Source organism: Thamnophis elegans, chromosome 13 (assembly GCF_009769535.1).
Source record: "Thamnophis elegans isolate rThaEle1 chromosome 13, rThaEle1.pri, whole genome shotgun sequence".
In the NCBI taxonomy this organism is placed as follows: domain Eukaryota; kingdom Metazoa; phylum Chordata; class Lepidosauria; order Squamata; family Colubridae; genus Thamnophis; species Thamnophis elegans.
Genome location: NC_045553.1, coordinates 27,520,726 through 27,542,842, shown reverse-complemented (window position 1 = coordinate 27,542,842; position 22,117 = coordinate 27,520,726). Strand labels below are relative to the sequence as shown.

The window sequence follows — 22,117 nt, the reverse complement described above, 5'->3', positions numbered from 1 at the left end:
TGAGAAGCTCTTTGAGGAGTTTTTTTAAGGCAGAGGTGAGGGAAGGTTCCTAGGAATTGTTGATAAATGGCAAGTTTTAGCATGTTGGGCTAGCTAGCGGTACAGGTAGTCCCCGACTTACAAGTTTGTTTAGTGACCATTCAAAGTCACGACGGCACTGAAAAATGTGACGTGACCGTTTTTCACGGCTGCGAACTTTGCAACATTCCCATGATCGTGTGATTAAAATTTAGATTGCTTGGCAACTGGTTCATACTTATGATCATGTCTCAAGGTCACGACCATTGAGAGCTGCATCCGGTTACCGATTGGTCTCCGGATACGCTTCAAGGTGCTAGTCGTCACTTATAAAGCCCTTCATGGTATTGGACCTGGGTACTTGAGAGACCGCCTGCTGCCAATTACCTCCCAAAGATCCATTAGATCACACAGATTAGGCCTCCTCCGGGTTTCGTCTACTAGCCAATGTCATCTGGCTACTACCTGGGGGAGGGCCTTCTCTGTGGCGGCTCCGGCCCTTTGGAACGAGCTCCCCGCAGAGATTCGGACCCTCACCTCTCTCCAGGCCTTCCGAAAAGCCGTTAAAACCTGGCTGTGTCGGCAGGCCTGGGGTCGATGAGTTCCCTTCCCCTCTCGAATCGTGTGGCTATTGGTTGTTTTAATTCCCTGTACTTTTTGCTGTAGTTCTTGTGTTTCCCTTCCCCTCCTTTGGGTTTGTGCGCCGCCCTGAGTCCCGCCGGGAATAGGGTGGCGTATAAATAAAATGAACCTTGAACCTTGAACCATTGCAGCAACCCTATGATCTTGTGATCAAAATTGAGACGCCCAGGCTACTACCTTATCAACTCCAGTGATTCACTTAATAACTGTGGCCAGAAAGCTCGTAAAATGGAGCAAAACTCCTTTAACAAATGCCTCACTTAACGACAGACATTTTGAGCTCAATTGTAGTCACAAGTCGAGGACTATCTGCATTATCTATTTGTCTGGATGCCCACAGACACAGAGGAATGCCCCATCCCTCTTGAGTGTTGGATTTCCCAAGACAAGGCTTGTTGTAGAGAGAAATGGAAACCTGCAGGAGGAATAATGGGGCCAGCCCCAAAGGGATCGCCTCTGGCTCTTAACTGAATAAACCATGGTTAGTTGTGAGTAAACCATCAAGGAAACCCCACTTTTTTCCAGCTGTAGGGCAGTGACGGCTAATGTTTTTGTGCAGAGGGCCGGAAGCACATACACCCATAATGCAATGTGCGTGGCTACCTGCACGCCCTGCCCCCTGCGCATGCACTCGCAACCCCCCACATGCGTATGTGACCTCCCTGCATGCACCCCACCCCAGGCGTGTACCACTCCCCCACGTACGCCCTATGCCCACATGCCCACACAATACTGCGGTTGCGCACACAACACCCGTGCATGCACCCTGCCCTGTACATGCGACCCCCGCATGCATCCAACCCCAGGGCATATGCGCATGACCCCTGCATGTGCACCATGCGACACCCCCCCCAATCAGCTGGCTGACAGCATGCACCCATGCACGGCGGAGCTGAGCTGGGGCGACAGCTCACGTGCCTGCAGGGAGGTCTTCTGCGTGCCACATGGACGTTTGCCATCACGGCTATAGGGAATGGGGAAGGGAAGGAGAGCGCTCACCAGACCTGTGCTCCTTCAGAGGGGCTCTGAAAAGAGGCTGAAGCCTGAGAAAATAGACCACTGGTTGAGGGTAGCCGTAGGGCCAAAGATCCCCCACCCTTGCATCAATCAGGAAGGGAGAATGTGGTCTGTGGCACCCAGCTCTTCCCCACGTTTGAGCATTCAAGACTGAGTAGCAATCACCACTTTAAGAGAAAACTTACTCGATCTTCAGTTGGTAAGGGGTCATCCCTTCAGCTGTTCTGAGCTTTCTAGTTGCTGATCTCGGCATTGTTTGCTGGGTTCTAGAAGGCCCATTGTCTTCCTTAAAGGGCCGTGGCTGCATTCGCACGAAGCCCACTTCCCAGCAATGGAGTTCAACTGAGCCATCCTTGCAGGTTAGGGGTATCCAACAGTGGCAACTTTAAGACTCATGGATCTTTTTTTTTTAAAGTTGTTTATTTTTTCCTTTCAGATCCACTCTTAGATATACATTCTTATAATTGTTATTTAACATTTGTCAATTCAGATCATTTTCCCACCTGTATATTTCACATTTTGATATTTTCTTATTTCCCCTTATTTCATGTTTTTTTCCTGTTTCTTTCTATTTGTATCTTTTTTCAAGCCACTCATAAAATTGCCCCCATGTCCTGTAATACACTGATTCCTCCTTGTCCTTTATTCTCAGTGTCAACCTGTTCATTTCTGCATAATCTAATATCTTCTTCATTACCTCCCCTTCCAATGAGATTTTGTCTGCTTTCCAGTTTTGTGCAAACACAATTCTAGCTGCTGTTATTATTTGTACAATCAAATATGAATCTCCTTTACTGTATTTCTCTGGTAGAAAACCCAATAAAAATGTCTCTGGCTTAAACTCCACGGGTTTATGTATCGTTTTCTCTAACCATGTTTGTATTTTAACCCAATAGCTTTTTGCATGTGACTTGTGGACCTCGACTCCCAGAATTGTCCAGCCAGTTGGACATCCCCGCTGTAGATTATTCTATCCAGTTTTCTGAATCATGCACTAATGGCATCATTGGATTCTCTTGACCTGCTAGATTGGGGGTGTCAAACTCCAGGCCCACAAGCCGGATCCAGCCCACAGGATGCTTAGATCTGGCACACGGGGCCACCCTGGAAACAGCAAAAGACTGGTTCACGGTGCTTCTGCCAGCAAAAATGGAGCTTCAGAGGGCTGTGTGCAGCCTCCCAAGCTCCATTTTCAATTGCAACAGCCTCCTGCAACTCTCTGCAGTGAAAAAGGAGCTCAGCAGGGCCACATGTGGGGCTAGGGGGATCCATTGTATCCAGGTGAGGAAGTCAAGATCACGGAGAGCACCAAACCCTTGTCCTTCAGAAGAGCCTTGCCATGTTCTGGTGGCTTCCTTCTTTCCTTCCTTCCTTCCTTCCTTCCTTCCTCCCGCCCTCCTTCCTTCCTTCCCGTTCTTCTTTCTCATTCCCTCTTCATTCTCCTTTCTTCTTCCTTCCCCTTTCCTTCTTTTTCCTTGTTTCCTTGCTTCCTTCCTCCCCCCCTCCCTCCTTCCTGTTCTTCTTTCTCCTTCCCTCTTCATTCTCCTTTCTTCTTCCTTCCCCTTTCCTTTTTCCTTCCTTCCTTCCTTCCTTCCTTCTTCCCCCTCCCTTCCTCCCTCCTTCCTTCCTGTTCTTCTTTCTCATTCCCTCTTCATTCTCCTTTCTTCTTCCTTCCCCTCTTTCCTTCTTTTTCCTTCTTTTCCCATCTTCCCTTCTTTTTCTTCGTCTTTACTCTTTCCCTTTTTCCTTTCCTGACCCCTTCTTGCATGCTCAAATGCGAAAAGGGCAAACATTTCTCCTTTTGTTTTGTTTTGCTTTTAGTTTGTTTTGCTAGCCCTCTGGCAGCATAAATGGAGCCCAGAGGAAATGCATGTGGGGGCCCCAGGCCCCATTTTCGGCCTGGACGGCCTACTGAAGCCCCCTCCATTTTCACTGGCAGAGGTACCCGCAGGCTGATCCTTTGCCATTTCCACGGCTGCCCCGCAGGCCAGAATTAAGCCCCCTATGGCCGGATCTAGCCCCCGGGCCTTGGGTTTGACACCCCTGCTCTATATTGAGCCCTGAAGCACCTGTGGAAAAATCAGGACCTAAATATAATGGGTGCATTCAGGGGTGGGATTCAAAAAATTTAACAACCAGTTCTCTGCCCAATTGCTAGGTGAGCGTAACCATGGTGGGCGTGGCCTACTTAGCCTCCTGCACCATATGGGGGGGGTGCATTTTTGCCCTCTTCAGGTACCAGAGGCTTTCCTCGAGCCTCTGGGAAGATGAAAATGGTCTCCCCTGGGCTCCAAAGACCCTCCGGAAGCCAGAAACAAGCTGGTTTCCAGACTTCCAGAACTTCCGGGAGGCCATTTTTTTCCCTCCCAGAGCCTCCGCGCATGCCCTGCACTTACCTGGCATCCAAAATGGGCCACGTGGAGACTCCTGAAAGGGGCAGGGTGGGGTAAGTGGGGCCATCTAGTCTTTGCAACTACTGGTTCAGCAAACGAGATGTAAAATTAGCATCCAGTTTGCCCGAACACGTCCAAACTGGTCCAAACTGGCTGAATCCCACCCCTGGGTCCATTATTCATTCGCAGACATTTCCCTCCCCTTCCTGGTTTCCTGTGGCCTTTTCAGAGCTTATCAAGCAAACAGCTGAGCCTTTTTTATGCCACCCTGTTGCTGCCAGCCTCCCTCTCCGAGGTTCAATGCAGGAGACGCCTTGCCCTCCGCAGGTTAAGTGCTCTGACTCTCTTCCTCTCCCTGGACTGGCGCTGATTGCCAAAAATTAACATACAAATTGCGAAAGCCAATCTTGTGATTGCATGAAGCGTCGTTCCTTCAAGCGGTCAAGACCTTCAGCATCCTCTAGATTGACTTGCCTTGACTTCTCTAGTTAACAGGTCCTTTGCATAAGCGTAGTTCCTTTTCTTCCTGATGAGAAGAATCTCAAAAGTTGGAAAAGAACAGAAAATTAGTGCGAGAAGCTCGTGGGCTTCTGGAGAGCTACTTGATTTCTAATGCCAGACAATATTGTTTGTGTTTTTCCAGCCCTCTTGTCTCCTGAAATCATGTTGGTTTGGGGCTTGTGCGCAGTATTATCAATATACTTACATAAGTTACCCAAGTGGGAAAGTGACTTCCAAATGCCCCAACTACTTTATAATCATTGGTTAGGTTCAGTCATCGTCCTAAGCTATGTAGGTTGAAATAATCAGGATCTCACAGAATAGAACATAGAATAATTAGATTGGAAAGGACCTTGAAGGTCTTCTAGTCCAGCTCCTTGTCAAACAGGAGACCCTATACCAGGGGTGTCCAAACTCGGGAACTTTAAGACTTGTTGACTTCAACTCCCAGAATTCCTCAGCCAGCCATGCTGGCTGGGGAATTCTGGGAGTTGAAGTCCATAACTCTTAGAATTCCCAAGTTTGAACACCCTTGCCCTATACTATTGCAGACAATGGCTTGCTAGTGATAGAACCCCATAACTTCTGGAGGCAAGACTTTCCTTGGGTTAGTTGTTCACACTGTCCGGAAAATTCTTCTCACTTCTAGGTGGGATCTGTCTTTAATGATTTTCTACCCATTACTTCTTGTCCTGCCTTCAGTTGCTTTGGAGAATAGGTCGACCTTTTCTTCTTTGTGGTAGCCCCTCAGCTAATGTAAGACCACTATCATATCACCCCTAGTCCTTCACTGCATGGCACACCATAAAACATAGGTTGCTAGCTCCAACTAGGTTTATCCATTGGTCTAAGTCAGAATTACAGTATATCAACCTCAATGTAGCTTATTGTGATAGGTGAATGTAGACATCAGTATGATGTTCCTGAGAACCAGGCTCTCAAACAAGACTGAAAGAATCTAAAAAAAACCATGGCAACTGGTTGTTGTTAGTTGTGAAGTCGTATCCGACCCATCGTGACCCCATGGACAATGTTCCTCCAGGCCTTCCTGTCCTCTACTATCCTCTGAGCCAAGGTGGCGCAGTGGTTAAATGCAGCACTGCAGGCTACTGCTAGATCAGCAGGTCAGCGGTTCAAATCTCACCGGCTCAGGGTTGACTCAGCCTTCCATCCTTCCGAGGTGGGTAAAATGAGGACCCAGATTGTTGGGGGCAATATGCTGACTCTCTGTAAACCGCTTAGAGAGGCCTGAAAGGCCTATGAAGCGGTATATAAGTCTACTGCTATTGCTATTGCTATTGCTCTGGAGTCCATTGAAGCTCATACCTACTGCTTCGGTGACTCCATCCAGCCACCTCATTCTCTGTCGTCCCCTTCTTCTTTTGCCCTCAATCATTCCCAGCATTAGGTTCTTCTCCAGTGAGTCCTTCCTTCTCATTAGGTGGCCAAAGGATTTGAGTTTCCTCTTCAGGATCTGGCCTTCTAAGGAGCAGTCAGGGTTGATCTCCTCTAGGACTGAACGGTTGGTTCACCTTGCAGTCCAAGGGACTCGCAGGAGTCTTCTCCAGCACCATAGTTCAAAGGCCTCCATTCTTTGGCACTCAACCTTCCTTATGGTCCAACTTTCACAGCCATCCATTGAAACTGAGAAAACCATAGCCTTGACTAGGCACACTTTGGTTTGCAGGATGATGTCTCTGCTTTTTAGTCTGCTGTCTAGATTTGCCATAGTTTTCCTCCCCAGGAGCAAGCGGACAACTGGACCAAAGTGTATTGAGAAGTTTCATCACACATCCAAGTAACTTCTTCAAAATAAAAAAAATAAGGCAGAGAGTCATTGGAATGTACTAACTCTTGCCGCACGAACTGCAGGGGTTTCTCCCCAAAATATATTGCAACATGTCGATAAAAACTCAATCAACTCAATCAACCCAGGCCAAAGGTGTCTAAAAAAATGTTAAATCACGGCAACTGAGAGATGCCAATGCTGGCTAAAGAATGTATGGAAGAGATGTCCTTTGAACTGGCAATTTCAACGGTTCCTTCAGACACATCGGATCTTGAATCAAATCAAAGCCACAGATGCAAAAATGAGAATAAATGAATGCAATTTTTCACCAGCTCATCGTGGTGATGCTTGATATGTTTATGAGAATCCTTGATTTAGGTTTTGTTGGGAGAAATATCCATCTGGTTCAATTCCAAGTGGGGAGAAAGACACTGGAAACATGGAGGCTGATTGGAAAGATGGTTTATTGGTGGACACCACATGGGTGCAACCACATGGGTTTTAGGTTCTGGGCAGCTGACCATCTGGGGTTGAGAGAGAGGAGGGTATTTATACCCTCTCTTGGGCCTTGCCCTTGAGCTTCCTGTTCCTGTGGCAAGGACATGTTTTCTATTGGTTGCCATCAGACTCGCATGGGGCCATGTGGAGTCATGTTTGTCTGAACCAAGTTTGGTTGGAACCTGGGCTGATGTAATGTCCTTAGGAAGTTTTGCTATATATATAAAACAGACCATTTTTTATATATAGGAAGTTTTACAATGCAGTGAGCCCTACTGCTAAACAGGTTAATCCTATTATGTCCTGGAGGGTCATGTCTTAATCCCATCACCCAGTCCTGCTGAATGGGCACCAAATATCTGCTGGGGGCAGGGAGCTGCTTTTTGTCTTTTGAAACCACATTTCTCCTTTTCTCCTCCAAGGAATTATAATATTCAGCCTTTTTAATATTTCCTAGAATATTTCATTCTTCTGGGAGGGCGGGGTGCTAACCTCCTACAGTTTCCGTTTCCGTTTTATCCTGAACAGCAAAATTCCAAAGTCTCTTCCACAAATGTTGGGCCCCACACTCCACTTTCTGGACAGTGAGAAGGGGGCCATTTATAATCACCTTTACAATTAGTCTCTGGTCAAGAGGCATGAGTCATCGTAGTCTGACCTTTGTGTCTCTAACAGCATCGGGTCCAGCGTCTTCAGTAACGGCAGCCTTAGACCCTCCAGTCCGTTTCCTGGTAACTGGGGACATTGGGGAAATGTCAAACTTGGTTAATTATGCACTCCACCCCCAACCCTACCCAAAAGTCTGAGCTGAAAAGAGCTCTGTGGATGGCTCAAAGCTCCTACAAAAGGCATCCCTTTTCCCAGGTGAACAATTGTTTCAGTACCTTCCCTCTAGTTTTGAATTTAGAAGCAATTTTATTTCTCACTTAGGAAAACTACTTTCCTGAAGTAGCTCAGTAAATGTTCATATCTGTGTCTTATCAGCCCTTGTTAATACAGAATTCCGGTGGCACAGTGGTTAGAGTGCAGTACTGCAGGCTACTTCTGCTGACTGCAATTTGGTATATACAGATTTTAATAATACTGAAAATGAGAAAGTGAAGTTCTTGTGGGACTTTCGAATACAGACAGATCAGCATTTGGAACACAACACACCAGATAGCACAGTTGTAGATGGCGGAAACATACAATTTATTGACATTGTGGTACCAGGAGATGCCAGAGTTGAAGAAAAAGAACTGGGGGAAAAATTGATTGATTGATTTTGATTGATTTATTGCATTTCTATGCCACCCTATTCCCAGAGGGACTCAGGGCGGCTCACAAACCAAAATAAGGGGGGGGGATACAAACAGGAGGGAAAACAACGGACAAACAACTACAACAATTTAAAAACACTCAACAACCACACAATTCGAGCGGGGGCGGGGAACTCATCAGCCCCAGGCCTGTCGGAACAGCCAGATTTTAAGGGCTTTGCGGAAAGCCTGAAGGGTGGTGATGGTCCGAATCTCCACAGGGAGCTCGTTCCAGAGGGCCGGAGCAGCCACAGAGAAGGCCCTCCTCCAGGTGGTAGCCAATCGGCATTGGCCAGTAGATGGAATTCGGAGGAGACCTAATCTGTGGGATCTAATAGGTCTGTTGGAGGTAATTGGCAGAAGGCGGTCTCTCAAGTACCCAGGTCCAATACCATGAAGGGCTTTATAAGTGACGACTAGCACCTTGAAGCGTATCCGAAGACCAATAGGCAGCCAGTGCAGCTCGCGGAGGATAGGTGTGACGTGGGTGTACCAGGGTGCACCCACAATCGCTCGCGCGGCTGCATTCTCGACAAGCTGAAGTCTCCGAATGCTCTTCAAGGGCTGCCCCATGTAGAGCGCTACCTGTCCATCAAAACTACACTATTATGGATGAAACATGTAACAGTGATACCCATTGTCACTGGGGTACTTGGTACCATGTCCAAGAATTTTATAATATACATCAACAAATTGCAGCTTCCTGCAATAACACCAGAGGAACTGCAAAAAACTGCGCTACTCAGAACATTGTACATTTTAAGAAGATACTTGGTCGATACCTAGAATGCTGGCAGCAACCCAAATCAACCATTAACACCAGTCAATGGTATTTGTGATGCATTTTTGAATGTTCAGTTGACTGAGTTCCATGTTTAATGAATAAAGTATAACAACAACAACTTGGAACTGGTTAAGATCAGGAGTACTGAAAAAGAAACAGAAGGCTTTATTTTGGCAGCTCAAGAACAAGCCTTAGCCACAAATTGCATGAAGGGAAAAATTCAGCATGTTACCACCAACAGCAAATGTCGCCTCTGTAATGAGAAAGATAGTTGACCACTTGATCAATGGGTGCAGCAAAATTTCACAAACTGACTACCTACAATGCCACGACCGAGTTGCTAAAATCATTCACTGGAAATTGTGCTAGAAGTTTGGATTTGAGTACAGCAAAAACCACTGGGAGCATCAGGTTGAGAAGGTTCTAGAGAATGAAAAAGTCAAGATCTTGTGGGATTACAGAATTCAGACTGACAAGCACTTGGTCCACAACACACCTGACATAACAATAGTTGAAAAGAAAAAAGTATGGTTCATTGACATTGCAATACCTGGAGATGCGCAAATTGAAGATAAACAGCAAGAAAAAATCATAAAATACCAGGACTTGCAAATTGAGGTTGAGCGACTGTGGAAAAAGAAATCATATGTTGTCCAAATTGTAATTGGAGCCCTTGGAGCAATACCTAAAGGGCTACCTCACTATTTGAAAATTCAAAATTTACTTGACTTGAACATTCTGACTCTACAAAAAACCACCATACTTGGAACAGCTTATATCCTCCGATGTTACCTTAACAGTTCCTAGGTCCTTGGTTGGGACTCGAGCTGTTGAGCTACCAACCAGCCCCAAAGGTTAACATAATAATAATAATAATAATAATAATAATAATAATAATAATAATAATAATTAAATACAAATACAATCAAGGCCATAAATACCTGGGCAATACCAGTTATAAGATACACAGCTGGCATAGTTAACTGGACACAAGCTGATTTGGACCTTTTGGACCGAAAAACCAGGAAACTAATGACAATGCACTACAGTTTACATCCACGTGGTGATACTGATAGACTATATCTGCCCCGAAAATCAGGTGGCAGAGGATTATTACAAGTGAAGCAAACAGTTGAAGAAGAAAAACATGCACTGGCTGATTATTTAAAAGACACCCAAGAACATCTATTAATCGAAGTAAAGAACAAAAATCTACTGAAGGCCCAACAGACAAAACAAGAATACAGAAAAGATGTGATAAAATCAAGAATGGAGAGTTGGCAGAACAAAGCACTGCATGGTCAATTTCTGGAAAAAATAAAAGATAAAGTGGACAGTGAACAAACTTGGTTATGGTTAAAAACAGGTACATTAAAGAAAGAAACAGAGTCACTAATCCTGGCTGCGCAAGAACAAGCTATCCGCACAAATGCCATTAAGGCCAAAATCGAAAAATCCTCTGATGATGGCAATTGCAGACTTTGCAAAGAAGCTGATGAAACTGTTGATCACATACTCAGCTGCTGTAAAAAAATCGCGCAGACTGATTATAAATTGCGGCACAATTCAGTAGCACAAATGATCCATTGGAATTTGTGCAAAAATTATAATATTAAAACAGCAACAAACTGGTGGGAACATCAGCCTGAAAAAGTCACCGAAAATCAGATGGTAAAGATCTTGTGGGATTTCCGTATACAAACCGACAAAATACTGGCGCATAATACACCAGACATCACACTGGTTGAGAAAAATAAGGTGACAATCATAGACATCGCAATACCAGGTGATAGCAGGGTCGCCGAGAAGGAACATGAAAAAATCGCAAGATACCAGGACTTAAAAATCGAAATTCAACGACTATGGCACAAACCAGCAGTGGTAATTCCAGTGGTAATTGGCACACTGGGTGCTATTCCAAAAGCACTGGAATTACATTTAAAACAGTTAAAAATTGACAAAATCACCATCAGTCAAATGCAAAGAGCCGCACTGCTTGGATCTGCACGCATATTACGAAAATACGTTACGACGTCCTAGGCCCCTGGGTGGGGCCCGACTAGTAACCAATGCCAAATCCGGCGAAACAACTGGCCGCTGTGATACAATTGTACAACAACAACAACAACAACAATAATAATAATGATGATGATGATGATGATGATGATGATGAAGAAGAAGAAGAAGAAGAAGAAACTGTTGATCACATACATGAAACTGTTGATCACATACATGAAACTGTTGATCACATACTCAGCTGCTGTAAAAAAATCGCGCAGACTGATTATAAATTGCGGCACAATTCAGTAGCACAAATGATCCATTGGAATTTGTGCAAAAATTATAATATTAAAACAGCAACAAACTGGTGGGAACATCAGCCTGAAAAAGTCACCGAAAATCAGATGGTCAAGATCTTGTGGGATTTCCGTATACAAACCGACAAAATACTGGCGCATAATACACCAGACATCACACTGGTTGAGAAAAATAAGGTCACAATCATAGACATCGCAATACCAGGTGATAGCAGGGTCGCCGAGAAGGAACATGAAAAAATCGCAAGATACCAGGACTTAAAAATCGAAATTCAACGACTATGGCACAAACCAGCAGTGATAATTCCAGTGGTAATTGGCACACTGGGTGCTATACCAAAAGCACTGGAATTACATTTAAAACAGTTAAAAATTGACAAAATCACCATCAGTCAAATGCAAAAAGCCGCACTGCTTGGATCTGCACGCATATTACGAAAATACGTTACGACGTATTATTATTATTATTATTATTATTATTATTATTATTATTATTATTATTATTATTGTCAAATTGATGAATGGTTGACATACTTGATTCAGAAGGATGCAACTAAAGGAACAATACCTGAAAACTACAGACCAATAATATGCTTGCCAACAACCTTCAAATTACTCACAGGCATTATTGCAGATAACATTATGCATTATTTGGAAACAAATGACATCTTGCCAGTAGAGCAAAAAGGCAACAAAAGAAGGAGCAGGGGCACAAAAGATCAGCTCCTAATTGATAAAATGATATTAGAAAATTGTAAGAACAGAAAAACGAACTTGAATATGGTCTGGATTGATTACAAAAAGGCATTCAACTCATTGCCACATAGTTGGATCATAAAATGCTTAGAAACAACTGGCATTAGCAAAAATATTACATCCTTTACTGAAAAGGCAATGAAACAGTGGAGAACTGAGTTGGCAGTAGGGAATGAGAACTACAGAATGGTTAATATTAAGCGAGGAATTTTTCAGGGTGATTCACTTTTACCTCTTCTCTTCATTATCGCGATGATCCCACTATCAGTATTCTTTAAAAAAATGAAATTAGGCTACCAAACAGCCAAAGAAGCTAAAAAAATTTCTCATTTATTATATATGGATGATTTGAAACTCTATGGAAAGTCAGAAATAGAAATCCAATCACTGACAAACACAGTCCGAGTATTCAGCACCGATATTTCAATGCAGTTTGGCATGGAAAAATGCGCCACTGTATCCATAAAAAGGGGCAAAATCACTACATGTGAGGGAATTGAAATGCCCAATGGCCAACTAATTAAATGCAACAAAAATGAAGTCTACAAATATTTAGGCATTCTGCAGTTGGATAACATCAAGCATGGAGAAGTAAAAACTATTGTCAGAGGAGAGTATACCAACAGAGTTAGGAAAATTTTGAAATCTAAATTGAATGGTGGAAATACAATCAAGGCCATAAATACCTGGGCAATACCAGTTATAAGATACACAGCTGGTCTAGTTAACTGGACACAAGCTGATTTGGACATTTTGGACTGAAAAACCAGGAAACTAATGACAATGCACTACAGTTTACATCCAAGTGGTGATACTGATAGATTGTACCTGCCCCGAAAATCAGGTGGCAGAGGATTATTACAAGTGAAGCAAATAGTTGAAGAAGAAAAACATGCACTGGCTGATTATTTAAAAGAAAGTCAAGAACATCTATTAATCGAAGTAAAGAACAAAAATCTATTGAAGGTCCAACAGACGAAACAAGAATACAGAAAACATGTGATAAAATCAAGAATGGAGAGTTGGCAGAACAAAGCATTGCATGGCCAATTTCTGGAAAAAATAAAAGATAAAGTGGACAGTGAACAAACTTGGTTATGGTTAACAACAGGTACATTAAAGAAATAAACAGAGTCACTAATCCTGGCTGCCCAAGAACAAGCTATGCGCACAAATGCCATTAAGGCCAAAATCAAAAAATCCTCTGATGATGCCAAATGCAGACTTCGCAAAGAAGCTGATGAAACTGTTGATCACATACTCAGCTGCTGTAAAAAAATCGCGCAGACTGATTATAAATTGCGGCACAATTCAGTAGCACAAATGATCCATTGGCATTACCAGCAGTGGTAATTCCAGTGGTAATTGGCACACTGGGTGCTATTCCAAAAGCACTGGAATTACATTTAAAACAGTTAAAAATTGACAAAACCACCATCAGTCAAATGCAAAAAGCCGCACTGCTTGGATCTGCACGCATATTATGAAAATATGTTATGACGTCCTAGGCCCCTGGGTGGGGCCCGACTAGTAACCAATGCCAAATCCGGCGAAACAACTGGCCGCTATGATACAATTGTATAATAATGCCAGTGAAAAGTAAAACTGAATTGTATCCTAGAGAGGTGTGTGAAAAATATTAATGTGTTCCCATCTATCCCAATTTTCTTCAAAAAGTCTTTCGGTTTAGCACAGAAACTTTGAGCTATGGATAATCAATTTTATTCTTTAATGGACATTCTGGAGCCACTGTGCAGATTCCAAATGATGCTCAAGTAAATCGTTTGGGCTGCCACTGTAGCTGCCACAGACCCTTCTTCCTTCAGCAACTAATTTCCATTTAAATCAGGGATTTAATCGGTTTGTCTCAGATATGATCCCCCTTGCAATGAACAGCTTCGCTTTACGTGAAGAGTGTCTATGGGGATTCGGACATACAGAGGGCAAAGGGGCCTGTCTGCACTTAACAATTTATGAAATGTGAAATGATACAAGGGTACCTAACAAGTGTCATCTGACAACAATGCTAATTCATCTTCAATTCATGCTAATAAGACAGTTTCTAAAGGAACAAGCATAATTCAAGTTCAAATTTAGAAGGTCAAGACTGTTGACCAAAAGATCTCATATTTAAAAGAATCCAGGGTAGGATGCACATGTGTGTTCACACACACACACACACACATTGTGCAAGCACACAGATACTCACATATTTTCTAAAATATACCCACATATACTTATACACATATGATACATATAATAGGTACCATATGTGAATGTGTGTTTGTACAGTGTGTGTGTGTGTGTGTGTGTGTACATAAAATCTGTATATATCAGTAGATTTACTTATTTACTAATTTTATTTGCCACCCATCTCACAGTTCAAGCAATTCTGGATGGTTTACATCAATATAGTAAAAATTGAGACAATGACAAGCCCCTTATCTTTCTTACTGTAGAAAATTGCATCTCCAATCAGATTTTTGGGATGGTTTTCGTATTGTTTTGGGCCACTTTAGTTTGCTTTTAATTCCCCTGGTGATTACTTTTATTGTTTTCTTGTAGGAGTTTCCCTCAACAGCCAATTCAAATTTGAAAGATGAGGTTGTACACATGAAGTTAACTAACTAGTAATGCTGATGTTGAGAGTTCTAGAAATTAGATGAGGGATCAATCCAGCATCCTTATGGAAACCTCAGTTACCTCAATCAACTAAATCAATAAATTAATTTTTATATATAAAAGCCAAGTATCACTCCTCATCACAAAATCTCCAGAACCGTAAAGCCTACAAACTTGAAATTTGGCACATATGTTCCTCTTAGCGCCAAGGTGCTTGCTAAGAAAGGGTTTTTTGAAATGACTATCAGTTCGTTAATGTTTCTTATACAGTAATTAACACATTCTGATGCTAAGGAGTTAACTCTAACCCTCCCCACCTGAAAAGAATTATGTTCCAATTGCCAGTTACCTTATATTAATATGCTCTGATACTAAGGAGTTAGACATTCTACTCCCCCTCCCCACCTGAAAAAAACTCTGTTCCAACTGCCAGTTGCCTCACATTCCATTACCTCAGTTCAAATTGGCAGATGTTCCACTCCTTCACTTAGGAGTGGCCTGGGGCTCCTTAAAGTACTAAACGTTGGTACCTCACCAAAATGAGGTTCCCCTCGCACATATGTGCTAGTCATTCCCAACTCTAGGGGGCGGTGCTCATCGCCGTTTCTAAGCCGAAGAGCCAGCACTGTGCAAAGACATCTCCTTGGTCATGTGGCCGTCATAACTAAACACCAAAGGCATACGGAACACTGTTATCTTCCCACTAAAGGTGGTCCCTATTTTCTACTTGCATTTTTACATGCTTTCAAACTCCTAGTTTGGCAGAAGCTGGGACAAGTCACGGGAGCTCACTTCATTATGCAGCGCTAGGGATTTGAACCACCGAACTACTGACGTTTCTGATCATCAAGCTCAGCATCTTAGCCACTGAACCACCACGTCCCATCTATAAATTAGCTTAATAAAATCACATATTTTGGAAGTTATGTCCTAAAAGCCAACATTTCTATTTTTTCCTTTTTTTTAAAATGTGGTATGAACCAGATTTCATTTTAAGTCATGCAAAGAACTGTGGCACGAGATTTACATCTACTCATAAGAGAGAGGAAACACCATTTTTAGAGTAATCTTCTCTTTGGTTCTATGTAATGATTGAAGATTGTCAGCTGCATAATTACTAAAAACACCACGTAAAGTCTTGGGACACTTTAAAAGCTAACTATTTATTTTGTTATAAAGGTTTCTGAATAATAATTCATCACATACATGATGTAGTCCTGTGGTCCATGAAGCCTCATGCGATAATAGCTTTTAAAATGCCACAATGCACTTTTTTGTTTTGTTTTGCTACAAAAAACATAATTATCCCAAGGGTGTCAAACTCAAGGCGGGGGGGGGGGGAATCTGGCCCGCGGGATGCTTAGATCTGGCCTGAGGGGTGCTTAGATGTGGTCCACAAGGTCACCCTGGAAACAGCCAAAGTCCGTCCTGGCTGGGACAGCCTCCTGCAGCCCTCTGCCAGCAAAAACAGAGCTCCATTTTCACTGGCAGAGGGCTGCAGGAGGCAGTCCCGGCTGAAAATGGAGCTCAGGAATCCGTTTTTGCTGGCAGAGCGCTTGGGCCGCAAGCGCCTCCAATACAAGTCACGTCAAGCTGGCCACGCCCACTCTGCCCCACTCTCCCCTCGAGGTCAAACACAACCCTGATGTGGCCCTCAATGAAATTGAGTTTGGCACCCGTGTTCCAAGTCTAGAAATACTTTCTAATAAGATACATCAATATTTGTTTTCAATGAGATAGATATACAAAATGATTTCATTAGGCCCGATCCCTTTTCTCCTCACACAAAGCCACCCATTTCATCCAACCCATGGAAAAGGTTCATGTTCACTGCTTCCGTCCCCCTCCACGTGATCATCCTTGGTTCTCCCTTCATCCAACACATTGGTGGTAAAGGGAGTGATCTTCTCCAGTGAGAGATCTGTTTCATACTCCACGTGAATAATGGCCGACAAAACAGCTGCGCTGTTACCACGAGAGGATTGAGGGGCCTTGTCCGACATCAGATCCTCCTCCTCCTCTCCTGGAAGAGTTATAGCATGAGGGAGAAAGTGTGGGTAACTTAAGGTCCCGAGGTCTTTCTGGCAAGTGGTGTCATGGTGGTAGGAAACCAACTCATTGCTGAAATTTACGGTCTCCACAGCATTGCTGGGACATAAGCGACCGCAGCCCAAGATGGCTGAAAAAGCCTTCCGGAAGTCCGCATTAAAGGCATAGATGATGGGATTGAGAGAGGAGTTTGCCCAGCCAAACCAGACAAAGATGTTGAAAATGGTATCACTGATACAGGGGAGCTTCCCAATCTTCTGAAGGTCGGGATTGCAAAAGGGCACAATGCAGTTGAGCACAAAGAAAGGAAGCCAGCAGAAGACAAAAACTCCCATGATGATGGAAAGAGTCTTCAGGACCTTGGTTTCTTTTCTGAAGGAGTTCTTCAAGGAGACCTCGTGAGAACACTCACAGCTTTGGCAACTCTGGGCATGTTCCACAGCCCTCTCCAGAGAAGAGATCCTTCGAATCTGTCTCTGGGCAATGCGGAAAATCCGGGTGTATGTCACTATCATGATGGCAACGGGAATGTAGAAACTGATGAAGGAGGAGGAGATGGCATAGGTTCTGTTGAGGCTAGAGTCACAGTTGGCTTTGAGGGTCCAGGTGAGGTTGGAGCCTGATCCCTCACCAGGAAGGAGCTCCCTGGCTTTGTGCCATCTCAGATGGACAGGTATGAATGAGATCAGAACGGAGAGCATCCAAGCCACCCCGATCATCACAGAAGCTACCCGCTGGGTCATCTTCCGTTCATAACAGAAGGGGCTGGAAATGGCCCAGTAGCGGTCCATGCTGATGATGCACAAGTTGAGGATCGATGCTGTGGAGCACATAATGTCAAAAGCCACCCAAATGTCACAGAAACCCCCAAAAGGCCAGAAACCGGCCACTTCGACCACTGCTTTCCATGGCATCACCAGCACAGCCACAAGGAGATCCGAGACAGCCAAGGAGATGACGAAGAAGTTGGTCACCTTGGAGCGCAGGTGTCTAAATTTGATCACCGCCATGCACACCAGTGTGTTGCCCAGTAAGGTGAAGAGGATGAGAAGCACTAACAAGGCAGCCATCAACACACGCAAGGAGATTTTGGTCTTCTCCACTTGGCTTTTCTTCATGAAAAGATCATTAGTCATGGCGGACGCTCTGTCTCTTCCTCCTGAGAAGCCGAGTCCATCCATGTCTACCTGGGAGCCTTCGGTGCCCATGATGCAGTGTGTGCCATCCACTACATCCTTGCTCCTCCAAAAGTCACCACGAAGCCTAGCTTCTCCACTCGCATTTCAGAAACGATCACCCCGCACTCCAGGACTTTCCAGGTTCACGGGCACAACTTGATCTAAAAGAAGCAGCGTTCAACATTTCGCTCCTTTTCAAGACTCCAGTAATGAGCCAGACATTCCCTCCTCCTCTGCATTTTTGCTCCCCCACCCCTCTCCCCGGGCTGCCACTCTCAGCCAGCTAATTTCACCTTCTACACTTTTGGCAGAGGGGATTCGTCATGCAAGCTCTCCTTCAGCTCGCTGCTTCCCACCTTCCCCACAAAGCTCATCACTTTTGTCTCTGCTTGGCAAGAGTTTAGCTAGAGCTTAATACCGTTTTCTGCTGCTCAAGATGGGATGGGATAGAGCAAGACCCGGAGATGCAGAGAGGCAGAGAGAGGCAGAGAGAGAGAGAGAGAGACTGGTTTTCCTCCCCCTTTTTTACTGATGTTCCTGCTGCTGATGCTAGAAGCTCTTTCTTGCATTTGAGCTCAACTGTTGTTGCTGTACTTCTGCTGGTCACCCCATGCCAAGGCTTCCGTTCAGGTGAGAACCCCTTTCTTACTTCTACTTACCTCTTTCTTCATGATTATCAGGGACCTGAGATGAGGCGTGTTCTGCAGAACCGAGGGACTCTCCCAAAAATTAAAAATAAAAAGCGAAGGAGTGGAAAATTAAGCATTTAGAGGAATCGCAAGGACTCATAATCTTTTGATTTAACGTGAAGGCAGCAGGATGGAAATTCTTTCAGTAACGATCCTCTCTTTGAAGCAGAGCAGAAAGCTACCAAATGTGGAAGTCAGAAAAACTGCAGGGGTAAGAAAGGGCTTTGACCCAAACTATTGTCTTTGTTATGTTTTGGGTGGGGAGGGGATATACAGAAATGAAGCATCGCCCACCCACCCCCATTTCTCTGCCATCTGAGCCCCAGCTCATTTTCAAATCCTCCTTTTCGATGACTTTCGTTAGAGACAAGTCATTTGAGTTGAATGAGGAATTCTTTGCTTTGACAGTAATGGATACATATATTTTTGCTTTGTTGGGAAAAAGTATCTCATCCAACAGCTAGCCAATGGACAAAATCAGGGATTCAATTTCTCTGAGAGTTGACTATTTACTCTCTGCTAAAAGAAAAAAAATCTTCCCTGCCTTTCAATCAGTGTGTTTTACTCTCAAGTGGCTTTGTTTTAACATTTAACCAAGGCAGGTTCTTCTTATAAGGAAAGCCAGACAGTTCAAGTTTTACTCTCTACAGCAATAGAACCAAATCAACTATTAAAAGGGTCCCAACTTTTGAACCTCTATGGTAAAATTGGCATGCAATCTATCTATCTATCTATCTATCTATCTATCTATCTATCTATCTATCTATCTATCTATCTATCTATCTATCTATCTATCTATCTATATATATATATATATATATTAAAGTGTGTGTGTGTGTGTGTCTGTCTGTCTGTCTGTCTGTCTGTGCGTTCCAGCATAACTCTGGAATGCCTCAAGCAATTTCAATCAAACTTGGTACACAGATGACTTACCCTCTGGAAACAAATACTGTGGGTAAGACACCCCTATCACCCATCGGGGTGGTGGTGGTGGTGTTCTGTTAAGATACAGCCTGTTGTGCCTTAAAATGGCTTCTACTGTACAGTCTTAAAATGGCTTCTACTGTACAGCACTGTGGAATTGTCATGGTAATGGCTTCACAGTACTCCACAATGGGGCTCCCTCTGGTAAGGGGGAAACTCCAACATTAGAAATTGCAGCAATATTCGTGGAAGGAGAGTTGGGATAAATAAATACCTGGGCAGAGCCGGATTATCAGCTAGTAAACTATTTAAAAAAACATCTATTTATAACATCAATTTCACTTGCAGGAATGCTTTTAATGCTCTACACACGTCCCATTGGGACTATATAAAGCATGCAGTGGAACTAATCACATTTTTATTAATGTCTGTTTTGTGTCTGGTTATGTTCCTGGATGCAACTATGGAAAACCTCCTATTACTGCCATTTTGTGAGTGTGCCCATGACCCACTCTTAAAGTAACAAATGTGCCATTGGCCCAAATCAGTTTCTTTACACCAACTATGGAATGTGTAATGATATAGTAGCACCTTCCCTCCCTTCCTGTATATTGATGTCCCTGTTCATATGAAGAGATCAGAGAAAGACACCAATGCATAGGTAGTCCCCAATTTATGACCAGTCACTTAGCAACTTTTCAAAGTTACAAGCGGCCTCCACAGGGTTACTTTCAACCCAAATTCAAAGTTCTGATACCCCCTTCCTATAGAAAAACATGATTGCAATTTAGGCACTCAATAGCCAGTCCACATTTATGGCCATTGCCATGTCCCTCAGCCGCATGGCCACAATTTATGTCATTTTTTAAATGGAAACTGGCATTTATTTCTATGGAGATTCTCCATCATCCAGGTCATGGTTGTCCCAAAGGTGCTATTTTTCAAGAGGCAACTGGACTTTCTGTTTTTTCTTTGAAGACATTTCGCTTCTCATCCAAGAAGCTTCTTCAGCTCTGACTGGATGGTGGGGAATTGAAGGATTTATACTCCTTGCAGACAGTGTTATTTGCGTTCTGCAATATAAATCTTTCCATTCCTTTGGATTGCAACCATTATTCCTTCTCTGGCCTTTGGGTACCTTGGAAAAATAGCTTGACCCCCTTCTCTCTGTGGCAGCCCCTCGAATATTGGAACACTGCTATCATGTCTCCCCTGGTGCTTCTCTTCCCTAGACCAGCCATGCCCAGTTCCTGCAACCATTCATTGTATGTTTTAGCCTCCCCTAATCATCCTGGTTGCTCTTCTCTGCACTTTTTCCAGAGTCTCAACATCATTTTTTATAGTGTGGCGACCAAAACTGGATGCAGTATTCGAGGTGTGGTCTTACTAAGGCTTTATAGAGTGGTATTAGTACCTCCCTTGATTGTATCCCTCTGTTAATGCAACAGGATTGCATTTTCACTGATCTGGCAACAGGGAACTTCAGCAGCTACAACATGATGCTTTTGTACTGTGCCATCAGGTCTGCCAGGGTGATTAAAACAAGCCCATCGACCTCAATTCAAGTGAATGTACCTTTTCAAATTAATGGTCCATGCTTGCTAGTAATTTCAGTAGTGATCCTGCAAGGCTACACCATTGTCCTCCCCTAAATGGGGTTTTAATTCCCTGAAACAGCAAAAGAGAAAGTGAGCTTTTAAAAACATTTTTTGCCTCTTTCCCTCGGTTGCTTGGCTTATCCGCGCCCTCCCAAATTTCCCTTTGTGATAAGTGGCACATTTAAGGCATTGGTTACTCTCTCCATGCCCTTTGCAGCCTGAGAGAGCCCAAATGTCAACCTCACAAGGCATTTTAACTTAATCTGTTTTCCTCCTGAACAAAGCAGGGATGAAGCCTGTATTACAGGATTGATGAAAAAGGAGAGGGAGTAATCAAACATTACACGGTTAGAGTACGATAGTTTGGCTCCCGGGCATATATTTTTTTTGTCTGAAAGACTTGAAACACAAGTGTAGAGGAATAAAGAACGGGAAAACCATAAACCCAATCCTAATTCATTTTTCAGCTCTTCATAACACATCATCACTCTTTGGGTACTTAGCCCAACGTGGAAGCAAGGAAGACTGAAAAAGATGAGTATACACAAGCTGTGTTGTGGTTGCAATTGAGAGTTCCACCTTGGAATCAATTATTCATCAGTGTTTCTCAATCTTGGCAGTTAGAAAAACGATGGACTTCCACTCCCACAATTCTACGCTGGCTGGGAATTCTGGGAGTTGAAATCCACACATCTTCAAACTGCCAAGGTTGAGAAATACTGAATTATTTCCAAGCATTTATTTTTATCAGAGTGGTGTATCAGGTAGAGACATATACTGTATTTTTCGGAGTATAAGACACACCTTTTTCCCTCAAAAAAGAGGCTGAAAATCTGTACACAGAATACAGCATTTTTTTGCCTACCCTAACCCTTCGTGAAAATGGCCGTGCAGAGCCTTTAGGAGGCTTATAGAGTGCTCCTGGAGGCTGGGGAGGGCAGAAATGAGCAAAAAATGGGTTGCCTTTTGTTCAGTTTTGCCCCTCCCCCAGCCCCCAGGAGTACTCTACAAGCCTCCTAAAGGCTATGCATGCCCTTTTTTTG

General features: G+C 43.6%; 1 protein-coding gene across 1 annotated transcript; it reads right to left on the bottom strand.

Moving 5' to 3' along the window:
* Nucleotides 1-16,435: 16,435 nt before the first annotated feature.
* On the bottom strand, nt 16,436-17,893 carry LOC116516843 (D(1) dopamine receptor-like). The gene has a single exon (XM_032229471.1). The coding sequence runs from the start codon at nt 17,891-17,893 to the stop codon at nt 16,436-16,438; it is 1,458 nt and encodes a 485-aa protein (XP_032085362.1).
* Nucleotides 17,894-22,117: the final 4,224 nt, after the last annotated feature.